This window comes from Salminus brasiliensis, chromosome 18 (genome assembly GCF_030463535.1).
Source record: "Salminus brasiliensis chromosome 18, fSalBra1.hap2, whole genome shotgun sequence".
In the NCBI taxonomy this organism is placed as follows: domain Eukaryota; kingdom Metazoa; phylum Chordata; class Actinopteri; order Characiformes; family Bryconidae; genus Salminus; species Salminus brasiliensis.
In genome coordinates, this window is record NC_132895.1 from 14,420,112 (window position 1) to 14,436,451 (window position 16,340).

Here is a 16,340-nt window from a genome sequence, read left to right on the forward strand (position 1 = left end):
CACTTCACTGCAGATCCTTTCTAGTCTAGGTCTTGATATTCACATTTAAATCAAGTAAATGGTGTGCATTAGGGCAGAACAGGGTACAAACACATAAAATGTATTGTGGAGTATGTAGTTTAAGAGATGGACATGGCTTAGATCATCCTCTTGTACTCCTATAGCAGCATAATTTGCAATTTTTTACAGTAATTGGAAAAATTATTTGTTAAAAGTAATCCAGTTTTTACCCTAGAACTTTTTTCATAGTGTTTGTCAGTTACTGAGAGGTATATGTAGATTGTAGACTTCACACCTACTATTTTAATCACCATCTAGGTGCTTGTAAGATTATATCTTTAACAAACATGTACATAACTTACCAGGCTAAAATACACAACAGGGTAACACAGTGTTACAACTAAGCCTTCCAATGAAAACAATGGAAAATCACCCATAGTCCGTATCAACAAATATTTATTATTGGTTTTATGTTATGTTATGTTTATTTATTTTATGGTATTTTGTATTTTGATGTCATGTAAATTTAAAATAATTCCTTCCACTTTTTAATCAGCAATAATTTGACTCAGAATCTTTTCAATAATCATATTGATTTGGACAGACATGTTTTATGTATTTAAGTCAGAGGACACTTCTGATTCAAACAGATTGAACTTATTAATCAGTGAATTGTATTGCATCCTTTTATCAGACTTTCTAGTAACCATTCAGACTAACCTTTCAGTCGGTTACAATTGAGCCAAGCTATGGGGTTGTTTTATAACATTTCCACAAAAATACACATTTTCATTTGTAGCAATGACCTACAGGTTCCTTGTGTAAATGACAGTGGCCTATCTTCTGTTGGTCCAATGATCAGTTATTTCTCTTCTCCTCCTTCCCTACAGAGGAGGCAAGCTCCAGGGCCAAAGTTTCACTCTAGCCACAGTTAAAGGAGATGAATACACTTTCACCTCCAACAATGCAGAGGACATTCGCGAACTGGTTGTCACCTTCTTAGATGGCCTCCGTAAAAGATCTAAGTTTGTGGTGGCCCTCGTGGACAGCCACAACACTGGTGAGCTACATAGAACCATCACACTTCATCTGAATAACATCTATCAGTTATTTAGAAATTGTTCCTGTCAAATAAATGATTGGACAATTCAACTATTTGAAAACTTACTTACACCTTATGACTTCTGATCATGAATGGACCAGTACCAATGATCCAGAATGTCCTAGACTAAAATCTCTATACGTTAACATACACTAATTATGTGTGTTATGGGAACTAACTCAAAAGTACACACACAAGATTTGTTGTATACACCAGCATCAATATGAGGTCTGTTAATAAATAATTGAGGTGTTTCTGGTTGTGTGATTCTCCAGCTGGGCACGACTCCTCGTTCCTGAGTTTCTCAAAGGGAGATTTGATCCTGCTGGACGAACACACAGGAGAGCATGTGCTGACCTCTGGCTGGGCCCACGGAGTCAATGACAGGACCAAAAAACGGGGAGACTTCCCAGCAGACAGTGTCTACGTGCTGCCCACCGTCACCAGGCCCCAGTATGATATTGTGGTGGGTCGACTGTTCTGTCCTTCTGTTAACAGGAAAGGTCACTGTTTACCCTTTTAAAGTTTAAGGAACTGTGAGAGGTTCTAGACGACCATTTCTCACTCTACAAAATCTGCATATGACTTTAATAGCAGTTACTGAATATGCATTATCACAACTAATATCTGCATAATTGGTCAAGACATGAAGGTCTTGTCAATGAGTAATGAGGCAGAGTGCTGAAGTCTGCAGGACTAGAATCTGATCAATGCTTTAAGGGGTTGCATTAAGATGATGTTACATACACTGCGTGTGTATCAGTGTGTAATCTCTTTGTCTTGTAATCTGTTGGTCTTGTGTTATAGGCTTTGGTAACTATGTCTCCAGACCAGCGGAAGGACTCTGTTAGTTTATCACAGCTAAACATGATGGACAGTGAGGAGAAAGTGAAGCCCTATACTTTGGAAGAGTTTTCCTTTGATCACTTCAGGTACATTAAAAACACAATTTTTCTAGTAGCGTTTCTGTTGGCTCCATTTTTAAATATCCAGCTCTCAAAAGGACGAGCACATGCTTTGCGAGTCTCCTGAGTGCAGACCGGAAATGATATAGACAGAAATTATTAATAAATGATCAGGTACTTTTACCAGATCCTTTTAAAAGAATTTAAGAAGGCAGGTTTTTTTTTTTTTTTGCTAATTTAAAAGGTTTGCCTGATGTGACATGCCCAGATGTGTACCACTACCTTGTGTTATCCCAGCACGTGGCGAGGAAGAGTCACATGACTGACGGGGCGTGCAAAGTTCAGAGACACAGATGCAACGCGAGGCAACCCAAATGTGCTTTAATTACACATAAGCGCATTAAACACACCCAAACACTACTCCTGTAAACCAAAGTCTCTGTGATGGCTCTTGCTCCATGGTCCTCTCTACTGGCCTTCCCTTCTTAGCCAGGAGGCTCGTGCCCTCGCTCCATGGTCCTCTCTACTGGCATTTCCTTCTTAGCCAGGAGGCTCGCGCCCTTGCTCTCATACTGGCGAGAGACTTGCTTTTTAAGCTACTGGGAACTGGCTCCCAGCATGAAAAGGCAAGCGAAACAGCGACTATTGTGTTTACACTAGAGGCAGTGAAACCATACCGCAGTTTGGAGGCATACAATTACTTTCATATTGGAAAGGTTGGGAATATCCATTCCTGTAGTGTAGAGGGCGTCAGTAGCAGCTCGTATTGACCTCGTATTGCTTTTTGCATGTTTGTCACTCTCAAGTTTGGGTGAAGTCTGCAGTCATGGCTAGTTTCCATTGTTTTGAATGCTGTTTAGCGCCGAACGTCATTTCCTATGCTCATGAATATTCATTTAAAACGGTCCACAATAGACACAGAACAACGCACATCTGACAGTTACAGAACACCTGGACATATAAAGGAGGATGTGGGACGAGGGCGGAGACAGCACACATAGTAGATGTAAATAGAGAGATATAAACTGAAGACAGGGCAGACACCAGGGCAAGGCAGGCTATTGCTTACAGGTTCTCTTGTGCCCTCCAGTGTCAAAAGATTATCCAGCACCTACATTTAGGAAATCATTTTTTTTACCCATAATAATAGTCTATAACCTTTTTAGTTGCTATATAGAATTATTTTAAAATATTCTATTAACCCCTTAAAAAGCCTATGGCTCACTAAAAGTGTTATAATTACAAACTTCTATTAACAACCTCCATAAGCTATTTCTGACTGATAAAGATTTAACAACAGGGGTAGCAATCCAATTCACATCAGGTCTCTGGTAACATATCAGAAAATATTGTTTGAGGAAGTTTAAGTACCTTCTTTATTTTGACTCCTCAATAGATTGTACTTAAAAAATTTTAAATAAAGACACTTCGCTGTAAAACTGCTTAAAATTACATTTTCTGTCCAACATGTCATCTACAACAGCTGTTAAACCTTCTGGCTGCAGAAACCTAGCACAACAGTGACGCATTTTTGACCTTGTGTGTTCCTTAGTGTTCTTAGTGTTAAGGGATTAAGAACCATATATGAAAAGGTTTAGGTTTACCGGAATCACTGAAGCACTTAATCACAAAAAGAACACAGTTTTAATCTGTTAAAACATGCAGTTTAGGATGATATGACAAAGGAGCAATGGCAATGTTATTTTCCAGAGACTTGTGGCTTGTGGCTCTGATGTGGTTTTTATGCAGTCAATAACAGAGCATTTGCAACTTGCCTCCCAGGATCATTAAAACCTGCCATGTTTTTATGTGGATCGATCTTATGATTTATGAATTCTGCAATGCAGTGACAATACAATCATACGCTCATACTCTTTTTCTGTAACTCTTTGTGTGTATTGGTGTATCCCCTCTGTCTCCAGACCTCCTCCTAAGAGCACTCTGAGCCGTGTGATGATTACTAAAGGCAGGGGAAAGGATAAGATGTGGTGCTGCTCCAGAGAACCTCTCAAGCAGCCTCTGCTGAAGAAGGTCCTTAACCATGAAGAGCTCTGTCAGGACGCCTGCTTGGCCTTCATAGATATCCTTCAAATGCAAATTGTACTGCTCTAGTTCTGTATCATCGACTTTTTTACATCAGCTGTGGGTTTTGTGCATCTGTATTTCTGCTCCTTGACTCTTATGCTGCACCTATCTTGAAGTATATGGGTGACTACCCGTCCAAGAGAACTCGCTCAGTGAATGAACTGACTGATCAGATCTTCGAGGGAGCTCTGAAGGCTGAACCACTGAAGGACGAGATCTTCTGCCAGATCATGAAGCAACTCACTGAAAACCATGTGAAGTAAGTCACTTCCTTAGAGGATCTTCATATTCAGTCTTTAAAAAGTGGCTCTTTGATCAATACCTGAATAGCACACACACACACACACACACACAATCAGAATTTGACCTCTAAAGAACTGTTTGTAAGATGTTTTATTCATGGAACCAAGTTCCCAAGTTCCATGTATTTCATGGAATCATGCAACATTTTTTTATTATTCCAGTTTTACCTTAAATAAAGTCAATCAGCCAGATACAGTATGTTTGGTGCACAAAGTACCAAGTGTTGCTTTGTAGTAAACAGCTAACTTTGGGATCACTTGGATGGTCTATTGCAGAAGCCACGTTGCTGCTCACCTGACATTTGACTGAATATTTATTAAATGCAAATGAACTTGGAAGTTGATTGTAAATGACTGTCTACTGAATATATATCCCTGCACCTTAACCTAAACCTAAAATCTAATCCTAATCCTAATCCTAAAGAGTAAGGTTGAGGTTAGGCTTAAGGTTAGGTTAAGTTACATTCAGTAGACAATCATTTACATTCAGCTTACAGTTACGTTGCATTTAAGAGAGATTTAGTTGAATGTCAGGTGAGCATATACAAGGCATCTGCAATGGAGTCAAATATTAATGGAACTTCTAGCACTTCTAGCACTTTTACAACTCATATTATTTGTAATCTTTTTTTTGTAATCTTAAATTGTTTGCTTCTTATATTTCTATAATTCTATATTTTCATATTTTTATATTTATATACTTAAATTTAACTTAAATGTAACTCTTTATTTCATTAAGTTAAGGTTTAGTTTAAGTTTAAATTTAGATCTTTATTGAATAGCTTTGATGTGGGCAGACTGTCAAAAAAGCATTTCACTGCAAGTTACACTGTGTATTACTATGTATGTGACAAATAAAATTTGATTTGATTTGATTTTAATCATGCCCTATTGTTTTAACTGCTTAAATGCTAATATCCTACCGGACCTAGAAAACCTAAAATGGTACAAATAAAACAAAAATAATAATATTCCCTATTTTTCATCATTGTCCTCATTGTGACTACCCCTGCACATTTTTACATTTCACAGAATGTCTAATGTATACCAGATTGACTTTACTTTGTTTTATATGTGCAGATTCAGTGAGGAGAAGGGCTGGGAGCTGCTGTGGCTCTGCACTGGCCTCTTCCCCCCCAGTAACAACCTCCTGCCTCATGTGCAGAAGTTTCTGCAGTCCAGGAAGCACCATCCGTTGGCCCCAGACTGCATGCAGAGACTGCAGAAAGCCTTGAGGTAACGAAGTCAAAATAACACGTTCAACCACAGGAATCGCAACATCCTGTGCACTGACCTTTTCTGTTGTGTTCTGTTAGAAACGGCTCTAGAAAGTATCCTCCTCACCTGGTGGAAGTGGAAGCCATCCAGCACAAGACCACACAGATCTTTCACAAAGTTTACTTCCCTGACGACACAGATGAGGTGAGGTTTCTGATACTTTTACTGTAAAAGATAACGATAATGAAAATGTTTTGCCGGAGTGATGCCGTGGAAGAACCATGAATGGTTTATCAAAGACCATAGCAATGGATAAGTTAAATAAGCATGAAGATTTCAGAAGCCATTTTTAAATTTCAAAACCCATGTATGTATGATATATTTACAGTCAAAATATACTGTGACTTAAGCTGTGTCACTAAAGATGTGGGGCTATGATGAATTATTCAAATATAGATATACATATATATTGCTTGCAGTCATACCAAAACCTTATATCCCAAAAAAGGCCATTTTTATTAGGATTTATTAGGAAGTAATTTTGGAGCATTTCTATTGGTCCATTCATAATTATCATCATCAACAATTGACACAGTATAAAGATCAACTGTAACAGTATGGCTTTGGAGCTCCTCACATTAGTTGTTTTTCCCAAACCATAACTACACTCTAAAAAAGTCCAAAAGTTTGTGGACACCCCATCTAAAGAATGCATTCATATATTTTTATATTACACCCATTGCTGACACAGATGTGCAAATGCACACACACAACTGACCTCAACATCCTGACCTCACTAACACTATTGTTACTGAATGCAAGCAAATCCTCACAGCAATGCTCCGAAGTCTAGCAGAAGGTCTTCAATGGACAGTGGAGACAGTTACTCCAATGAAAGCAGAATAAACTCTTTTTAATAACAGTATTTTCAGAAGAAACAGTGAATGAGCAGGCGTCCCATATAGTGTATAATACTGTCTATTGCATTGCTGTTTGAGTAACTTTTCTTGGCTGTAGTGAAATGTGCTTTTGGTACTGTTATTGGTGGAATTGACGCCTCAGGAAGCAGGAACGATGTCCTGTGATGCCCTGCCCTCATTAGAATTCCGAACCAATTTTAGCTGCAGAGTTATAGAGTGGGGCTGTTTGCACTGGGCACAATGGCACATTCTCAAGAGTTTCAGCAGGAGTGATTAAAGCCGAATGTGAATCCACAGTCCTTTAGGTAAACAGTGTATAATGTATACTGTGTTCCTTTTATTAATCAGCTCAGTGTGAAATGTTATGCTGCAGTATTCATCAGATACAGAATCACTCTTTTTTGCCTTTATATAATCTATTTTCTCATTTAAAAAACGATCAAATATTTAGCCAAAACTCACTTGCGCCCAAACCCGTTCAAAGCTAACATGCTTGAGATATAAGCTTGACCTCTCCTTGTATTTCCCCTGACAGCTGTCTGATAAAGTGCCTATCTAAAGTCGATCTTCTTTTTCAGGCTTTTGAAGTGGAGTCAAGCACAAAGGCCAAAGACTTCTGTCTGAACATTTCTGGCAGAATGCTGCTCAAATCATCTGAGGGCTTCAGTCTGTTTGTCAAGATTTCTGACAAGGTAGAGCAAACCTGCAGTGGAACAGTAATCTCAGTGGCAAAGATATTAAGATAGCCGTAGAAGAGACGTCTTTAGGAGTTTGTGACCTGCTGATATGGTATAAATGAACATTTGGGACCAACAGAGTTTCATTTAAAAAGCATGACTGAAAGGCTCATTTTAAGGAGTCGGACATGGGATAGAGATAGAGGTTCATAATTCATCTTCAGTTTTATAGCCATTACACAGAGAACGCAGAACATCCAATTATATTCTGTTGTTTTATTATAGTTATTTGTTTTGATAATGAAAAAAGTTGGATAATGGAAAAGTTCAAACCACAGAACAAGAATTGTATGCAGGGGCAATGAAATCTATAGTCTGACACGTTAGAAATGCTTGTTCTAATAGCATGTGCATCATTAAAGCATCAGTATCTGATATTTGGCAGCAATTCTATCAGAGATATCATCACAATCTCTTACAAATAAGCATTCAAACATTACACACTCCTAGTGCCTCCTGTAGGCCCTAATCAACTGCTGGAGTCAGAGACAGCACAATTGGCCATGCGCTCTCCCCTCATCACGACGTTGGCCAGCACAGGTGTCTGTCAACTAGTGTGGCAGAGTTGAGGACCAAGTGCTTTTCTCAGAGTGTGTCGGCTGCCTAGCAATGCCGCATCAGCAGCAGTTCGGAAAAAGGTAGTGGCTGTCTTTGCATGTATCTGAAGAGAAATGTGTTAAGTACTTACCCTCCTAGTGTCTGGAGCATTGCTAGTGCTGGTTGAAGCTACAAACTGGTGGGTTAAAAAGGGGGGAAAATTCTACAGAAAAAATAATTTAAAAAGTATGCTAACATTAATTGTAATGCTGATTCATCCAATACACTTTTTTCTCTCAGGTCATCAGTGTGCCAGATGGAGATTTCTTTTTTGACTTTGTAAGACACCTCACTGACTGGATCAAAAAAGCCAGACCTGTAAAGGATGGTAATGATGTTTGTTATTCATTTTATATGTAATGTTGAGTATCTTCTTAAAAGAATGGTATTAAGACTATAGGTGCTGTTTATTTCCAAGGTATAGTGCCTTCGCTGACGTATCAGGTGTATTTCATGAAGAAACTGTGGACCAATACTGTGCCAGGCAAAGACTCAATGGCTGACTCCATCTTTCACTACTACCAGGTGAAAAAGAAGCTTCAGTAGATTGTGGTTAGATCAATATTTATTAGAAAAATATCCCTAATCTTTATTTTCTTTCTGTCTCCTGTACTTAATATGTAATATGTAAGCTGTGCTCAGTGAATTAGGTTTAAATGATAATATGCTGCTTCATTTTACCGCCTGCTTCAGGAGCTTCCTAAATACCTGCGTGGTTACCACAAGTGCACTCGGGAGGAGGTCTTCCAGCTGGCAGCTCTGATTTACCGAGTGAAGTTTGAGGAGGACAAATCCGAGTTCATCAACATCTCCAAGATACTGAAAGAGCTGGTCCCTCAAGATCAGGTCAGACAGCTCTCGTCTGATGACTGGAAACGGGTGAGTGAGATAGAGCACTGCTGTGAATATGAACTAAATATGAATATCCCAGCTAGGAAAATGATGTCCTTAGCACGTTCTCAGACTGGCTTTAAAAGTGGTTAGTATGTTATTTTGCTATTTTTAGATGATGAATAGACTATACATTTTCTAATGTTCTCACAATTTTCCAAGAAAGTTCTCATGCTAAACATTTAAAGAACAATCATTTTGTCCATAGGTGGACATTTCTTCCATTTGTATTTGTATGTCTCCCTCCTTCACTTACTTCCATTCATACTAAGGCTACATTCACATTACAAGCCTTATTAATCAATCCCGATTTTTTGCTCAGATCTGATTTGGCTTTCTTGAAGGTTCACATTTATAAATGTAAGTGACCTGAATAGGTCTGTAATGTGAACGAATCAGACCCTGAAACGTCACGCATTGATACAGTTATGTGCATTGCCTCCGCCACCTGCTGGCCCTGGCTGATGACGACAATTTACATTCATGTTGAATACCCAAAACAGATATGTATCCGATCTAGGACCACATATGCCTTAATGTCTTTGCCTTAATGTGACACAGATCTGACTTTTTCTTGACATGTCAAATCCAATCTCAAATCAGATGTTAGTCACTTTCATATGTGGTCCTTGATTTAATACATTTCCAATTCATGGGTCATTTTTATTAATGTGAACCCTCAGGATAGCCAAATCTGATCTGAGCAGGACAATCAGAATTGATTAGTGATGTTTATAATGTGAACATAGTTGAATCTTATTTGAAAAGATCAGATTTGTTATGACAAAATCAGATCTGTCATATTAAGGCAAAAAAGAAATTGTCATTTGAGTCACTTCAGCCTGGTAATGTGAACATAGCCTAAAATCTACACCTGTTTTTTTCAAAAGTTAGACAACTTATATGAAGCTTCAGCTACACCATTAACTTAGCCATATGATGTGTATGTAACTGCTGGTTTCTTTTAGAAAATATGTCAGCTGCTCTGTAGCAGGCTAATTCTTAAAATGCTTGTTCTCAACATCGGTTTCTCTCTACATTCAGAATCAAAAATCTTTGTAGAATATCTGAATTCTGTACATCTTGTGCGTTCGTTCCTAAGGATTGGTTCCTACAGGAGGAATTGTATTTTAAAATATATACCAGAATTATGGGAATTACGTGACCCATCTCTTTCGTTACAGTCTATTGTGGCCTGCTTCAACAAGCATGCAGGGAAAACTCAAGAAGAGGCCAAACTCATGTTCCTGAAGATTGTTTACAAGTGGCCCACTTTTGGATCAGCCTTTTTTGAAGTCAAAGTAAGTAAACCACTCATTTCTAATACTGTTTCATCATCAGTTGCACATGCACATGTATGTTTTCTTTCCCACAGATATGCAATTATTTTTAATAGCATTAATACTTGGTGATACTTCAGTAAAAGGCTGAAGTGACATCTTCACTAGGTTGTGATGACACCTTTTATATCATGCTTCTTTGTTACAGCAAGCCACAGATCCAAATTTCCCAGAGGTTCTGCTGATAGCCATCAACAAGCACGGCGTCAGTCTTATCGACCCAAAAACAAAGGTATGACTTCAAAGAATCGCGATGGATTGATGTGCTCATGCCTTTTAATCTGATATTCACTCAGCGCTCCTCTCTGTAGGATATCTTGATGACGCATCCTTTCACCAAAATCTCCAACTGGAGCAGTGGGAACACCTATTTCCACATCACAATCGGCAACCTGGTGAGAGGCAGCAAATTGCTCTGCGAGACATCACTGGTGAGTCATACAGAGATTCACAGCACACTCACAGTTTACACACATGTACAACAGTGGAGTACAGACCACGGTCACACCTGGCATGGGCTGCACTACTCTAGTACACAATGACCGAACAGAATAATAATACGCGTGGACTGATTTGATTTTCCTTGCTTGATCACAGGGCTACAAAATGGATGATCTCCTCACCTCTTACATCAGTCAGATGTTGACTACAATGACAAAACAGCGCAGTTCTCGTGGACAGAGCAAGTGATGCAGCAGTACGAAGACCAAGACTGTTGGTTATGCACTGCCTTGCACTACAAATACATACGTTCTGCTGACTGAACAAATGACCAGCCTTTTTCTGTCAAATCTATTACATTAAACCACAAACTTTTTTTTTACATAATTGCTCTTTTTACGTCCAATCAGAGCCTTAATTTTAAAGTGCAAGTTCCTCAGCTCTAGCTTCATACTTTAAATACTTTGGTGGGTTTATGAGCTACATTACAACAATCAAGCCACTGAGGATGCATTTTAGAAACTGCTGCTTGAGGATCAATGAAACACATCTCTTTTTTATAGGCTCAGTGTCCCAACTTGCACACCATGATTTTAAAAGCATAATTAGCTGATGTATTTTAAAGTCAGGTAAGGCATAGTTCAGCCCTGTCATTAGTGCCTTTTAGTGGTATCTACTTACACTTACTTTCTCTAATGCAGGTGACAACAGGTGACTGACAGAGACAAAATTTCATCAAGTATCACACATTACATTTTATTTTCCAGCACATAAACTAGTGTTAGTACTTTGTCATTTGGTTGCACCCATTGCAATCCATAAGGGTTCCCAAACCATGGCTCAGTATAAAGTTCAGGACTCTAGGCCAGTGTGTTGTGCAGCTGCATACCTCTGATGTCCTACTTGATTCTTTTACCATGAATGTTACCTTTCCTTTTAAGATACAGGATCAGATAGATATATTTGAATTTGAGAGAGGTTTGAAGAGCGGCTCAAATTCCTTTACCGTATGATGGACCAAGTATTACATAGCTGTGTACTGAAGTATTTGTGAAGAAGACAGTTATTTTATAACTCATCTATGCATAAATGACTCAAATCAAGCTAGTGTATAACTGAATCTTTTTAGACTTTGTTCAATTTATTTATTCAGTTTACTGTAAGAAAGCACTTGATTATTGACTGTAGTTTTAAAAGAGGACACTTGAACTGTACACTCCATTGTAATTTTCTAATGATGAAGGCTGCTGTTTTATAAAGAGAAATAAAACTGGAAAATGGGACGTGTGGGACTTTGTTCTGTGTATGACTAAGTGCAATACATTTCAGAGAGATATTAATGAGAGATACAGTGGAAGTGAAGTATGTTTCCTAATAGGGATGCACCTTTTTGAAAGATTTTCAAATATCTGTCGATACATAGTACTGATACCAACTCTGACTGAATACTTGATAGATAGCTATAAATCCTGGTATATATAATGATCCACATTTTATAGGTTGACTTTATTTCTTTTTTTTAACATCACAAAAATCAGTAAGCTTCATGGTAGTGGTGCTCTCTATTGTCGGCTTTTGTTAAATATTTATTTGAATATTTGATCAGCATTTTTATACAACCTACACACCTGTTATAAAAATGGGGGGGGGGGGGTTAAATAAAAAGTGTTTTGTTTTGAGGACCTGACACTAAGGTCAACCCTTAAGGTCAACCATACACTAGAAGACTTTGAAAAGACTCTGAAAATACTTTTAAAAGACTAAAGTCTGACACGCTCTTACCTGTAAAGACAATTTGTCATTACTCAGATCATTTAGCAAAGACTGAGAATCTTGCAGGGTCACTCTTTCTAAGACTGCAACTAGACTCCTTTAGATGGAATCCCATCATGCTCCTGGTGGACAATTACTAGAAGAGAAACTGTGGAGCAGAAACCGAGGCAGCATTGGCCACAGTTGCCTTAAGTGGGCAGTACTTTGTTCAGGAAAATAAATAAATAAAAATTAAGATGCCACAGAATCGAAACACGACAATGGTTAAATGAAAGGAACAAACTTTCCCAAAAAGGAACAAACTTCCCCAATCAGTGTCACGATGTACTTAACTAAAAAAACATAAATATCAAACTATTCTGAACCTTCTTGGCCAGTAATCAAACATGCATGTGAAGCCCACCATTCAACCCAGAGATGGAAACACAGAAATGAGCCCTACTGAAGTGGTCTGCACATGGCACACCTCTTACCGGTTTGCAGCCACAGGTAGCACAAAAACTGTTGGAGTAGGATGACAAAACTTACCAAGCCTTTAACAAATCTCCTGTAAAACAAAAGTTGAGAGTGCACTGGTAATTTAACACGAGGAAGGTTTTCCAAACAAAAAATATACTGAAGCTGGCATAAGAGAAAATCTGACCCTACCACATCACCAAGCCTCAGCCCAGACAGCATAATGTCAGTGAACTTTCCCTTTCAGCCAGCTTGGATCCTGACTTTAAAGGCTATGCCAGGGCCCTCATTGGTCAGTGGTGCTCATCTAATTCACGAACATCTTTTTGCACTGATGTGTCTATATATAAAGTCTATATAATCAACCTCTCAGTACTCTAAGAAGAAGATATACATGGTTATATACATTGGTACTGCTGGGGGATACAAGAATACAATGGCTCTCCCATAGTATCCATGTGTATAACAACCACACTCATCCCTGCTAAAACAAAGGATTATTCAAAAAGAGAAAGCTATCTCTCTAACCTGTCCTGAACTTAGTGGAGTGTCCATTGTCAGGTATCGTATTTCTGCCTGAGAGCCACTCTGCGCCCCTCCACCTCCAGTAAATCATGATAAAGATATGAAATGTGATTTTAAGGATAAATAGAGAATAGTTTCATACCAGAGGTTGAAATTGGGAACTGCAAATGGATCATACTTCTATTAATAAAGGTTAGAGAATACAGTAGTCGCAGGTACTTACACTAGTCTATTAGTTATAAATAACTGTTTAGGCTCTGAAATAAATATACGTTCATAAATATAAAAGCAAATACATATATTCAGGCCTCAATGTACAGTTCAGTATTTTACATTATATGGAAAGTCTGTAAGCTAAAAAGATGCTTTACATTCACACATGTATAAGCATCTTTTAATTAACAAAATGTGGGTCTTCTGTTAAAAGAACCAGATTAGACACCTTTATTTGCTTCTAATACAGTTTAAGAACATTTAATGAACATCATCTGTGAATTGCATGATGAAAAAGCATGGTGGCCATGGCCAAAAGCCAATCTGTACCAAGAGCCCTTTACGCTTCAAGTACGGCTCGGCTTGACCCACCATCATTTTAGATCCTCGGAAGACAAGCATCCGGGCTTATTTCTGTCCTGGCACCAAAGTGGTGCAATGAACTTCCCCCCTGGATGGCTGAACGGTAGAATTGCTTGCTGTCTTCAAACAGACTGAAGACCCACCCCACGTATTTAGTAGCATCTAAGCTTAGAGGTATCTTTAGGATTCTAGCCGATACAAACTAGCTAAGGGTATTTTCTGAGTGAAGCACTTTTGTAAGTTGCTCTGGAGAAGAATGCTTAAATGCCTTAAATGTCAATGTAAATGACTTTCAGTGACCCCAGGTCATTGTAGACCCACATTATGCTGTATTCCTGTGGTGTCTAGGGGTGGAAAACAGTAAGCCTAAGAAGGTTTGGAACTGACTGTGCTGCACTCAGAGATGTGCACAGACTGACCATAAAGAAAAAGGGTGCCTGAGGACGTGAACAGCACCAGTAATGATATCAGTAAGGATACCCACACTCCAGACCAGAGAGGATAACCAGGGCTTGGTCACCACATACAGGTTTGTGCTGATGTTCACATCAGTGGACTAACTGAAACAGAAGACACCACATAGAAATGGACTAATTAACAAATAAACAGTCAAACACTCAAGCAAACTAGTGCCAGAAAACTCAGAAGCAAGTCTACTTGAGATCACTTAACAACCCAGCTTGGGTTTTGTGATTAAATGGTGTGATGTGATATTCCTTTACTTGTTAGGTAAATTAGCCAAACAGTTCCAGTGGGAAACCATACAAGTGAGTGAGTGAATACGTGAGTTACAAACCAGGTTTATGAGATGTTTTCTATCTAATAACAAGTAAGGAATTAATCTTGTAATTTCTCGTCTGATTTACTACATGTGGAGTATGGGACACTCTGTACGCATTAGACTGCTTAACAAAATCCCGGTAGTGCTGCAAATCCATTGAGTTGAGTCTGACGTTATGGCTTAGGTTGCAGTTACTCCACTGGGGTCTGTCTGTCGGGGGTCTGCTGCAGCTCAGAGTCTGTCTGCTGCCCAAGCTCCAAGGCAGCCACAACACCTGTACCAACACAATTCAACCATTTGAAGACATTATATATATATATATATATATATATATATATATATATATATATATATATATATATATATATAACAGTGACAGTCTTATTGGTCCTCTTTTTAATTTTATTTCATTTTGTTTTATGGAAAGCTTCTTTGCAAATCTTTACAATTCAAATGATCAAATGTATATTAAAAAGAAAAAAAACACGAGAGGGAGTGTGTTATGTGGTTTATACAACAGTTTGGAAAATAATTAAGTAAGACATAAATAAACTGAATCATTAACGTAGCATTTAATATGTGTTAATGTTAGCATTTCCTTCCGCCAAATTGTAGTCCCTGAACAAGCAGCTTGTTGCCTGTCACAGTAACAAACAGTTCCTCCTTCAACTCTCCTTACATAGACCAACAAAGTAAACTTCGTTTCTCACTTACAGTTATTTTTTTGTTATTGAGTATTCTTGTCGTAATCATTTCAGTTTTAATTTAGGACATTCTTGTCCTAAATGCCTTGTAAGGTCAGGTGAGCATTTACGCTACTTATCGGTTTAACAACATTCAGCGGAGTGATACAGTAGAGTATTGCACTGGCTGCATTGTGTGATGGGGTCCTAGCTACCCAGAGTTGGGATTGAAATAGGACTTAATAGTTGTTAAATAGTTTATTATTAGTATGTATATATATATATATATATATATATATATATATATATATATATATATATATAATATGTTTAATCTTTTTCTTAAGTGTGTTATATTAGACTATATTGTGCTAATATACAGAAGTTATGTGCTATTAGACTGTTCAGTATAACAAGTGCTGATTTCGTAAAAGACAGAAAACAAGTTGCCTTGAGAACGAAAGCTGCTTAACAGTGAATCCCTTTGGGTTTTCTAATTACAGAAAGCTCCTTAAGACAACTGATCCCACGTGATGCAAAACATCAGCAAACATTGCTACCTTTTTGTGAAGGTTGTAAACTGTTACATTTAGATAATAACCTTATTAAATAACTTTTAGGGCTTTAATAGAAGTTTGGTTTGGTATCTAGAAGTAACACTGTCATGGTTAGTTCAACAATTTCAAGCCCTCGCAGACCGCTCACTTCCCCTAGCTAGGGTGCCTCCACGGCCAGCTCGGTTAGGCCTGATAAAGCAGCGTAAGCAGTTCGAAATGATGCCTTTCATATCACCAGACATATAAAGTGCGACAACTCGACAAATCATTGAGCTGCACCTGTTGCAAACTGTCTCAACGACGGTCAGTTTGAGGGGACGTCTGTAGGGAGGGAGCACACAGGGGGCGTGATGGGACGGACCCAATCGCGTACGTTACTCCACGCGCTTTAAAGATGGCAGCGCCAGTGAGTGAGGGAAGTAGCTAATGTATGTTTGAGCTCCAGTGACAC

General features: G+C 38.4%; 1 protein-coding gene across 2 annotated transcripts in view; it reads left to right on the forward strand.

Annotated features, from left to right (window-relative positions):
• myo7ab (myosin VIIAb) overlaps nucleotides 1-11,816 on the forward strand; it is a 51,099-nt gene extending 39,283 nt beyond the window's left edge. For both annotated transcript variants that reach the window (XM_072661394.1, XM_072661395.1), the window contains exons 35-49: nucleotides 891-1,060; nucleotides 1,378-1,568; nucleotides 1,910-2,034; nucleotides 3,930-4,087; nucleotides 4,198-4,351; nucleotides 5,475-5,630; nucleotides 5,711-5,816; nucleotides 7,111-7,224; nucleotides 8,107-8,194; nucleotides 8,285-8,391; nucleotides 8,560-8,745; nucleotides 9,942-10,058; nucleotides 10,246-10,329; nucleotides 10,409-10,528; nucleotides 10,695-11,816. In XM_072661394.1, the coding sequence (XP_072517495.1) occupies nucleotides 891-1,060; nucleotides 1,378-1,568; nucleotides 1,910-2,034; nucleotides 3,930-4,087; nucleotides 4,198-4,351; nucleotides 5,475-5,630; nucleotides 5,711-5,816; nucleotides 7,111-7,224; nucleotides 8,107-8,194; nucleotides 8,285-8,391; nucleotides 8,560-8,745; nucleotides 9,942-10,058; nucleotides 10,246-10,329; nucleotides 10,409-10,528; nucleotides 10,695-10,787 (1,969 nt within the window). In that variant the 3' untranslated portion in view covers nucleotides 10,788-11,816. The remainder of the gene's footprint in view (nucleotides 1-890; nucleotides 1,061-1,377; nucleotides 1,569-1,909; nucleotides 2,035-3,929; nucleotides 4,088-4,197; nucleotides 4,352-5,474; nucleotides 5,631-5,710; nucleotides 5,817-7,110; nucleotides 7,225-8,106; nucleotides 8,195-8,284; nucleotides 8,392-8,559; nucleotides 8,746-9,941; nucleotides 10,059-10,245; nucleotides 10,330-10,408; nucleotides 10,529-10,694) is intronic.
• Nucleotides 11,817-16,340: the final 4,524 nt, after the last annotated feature.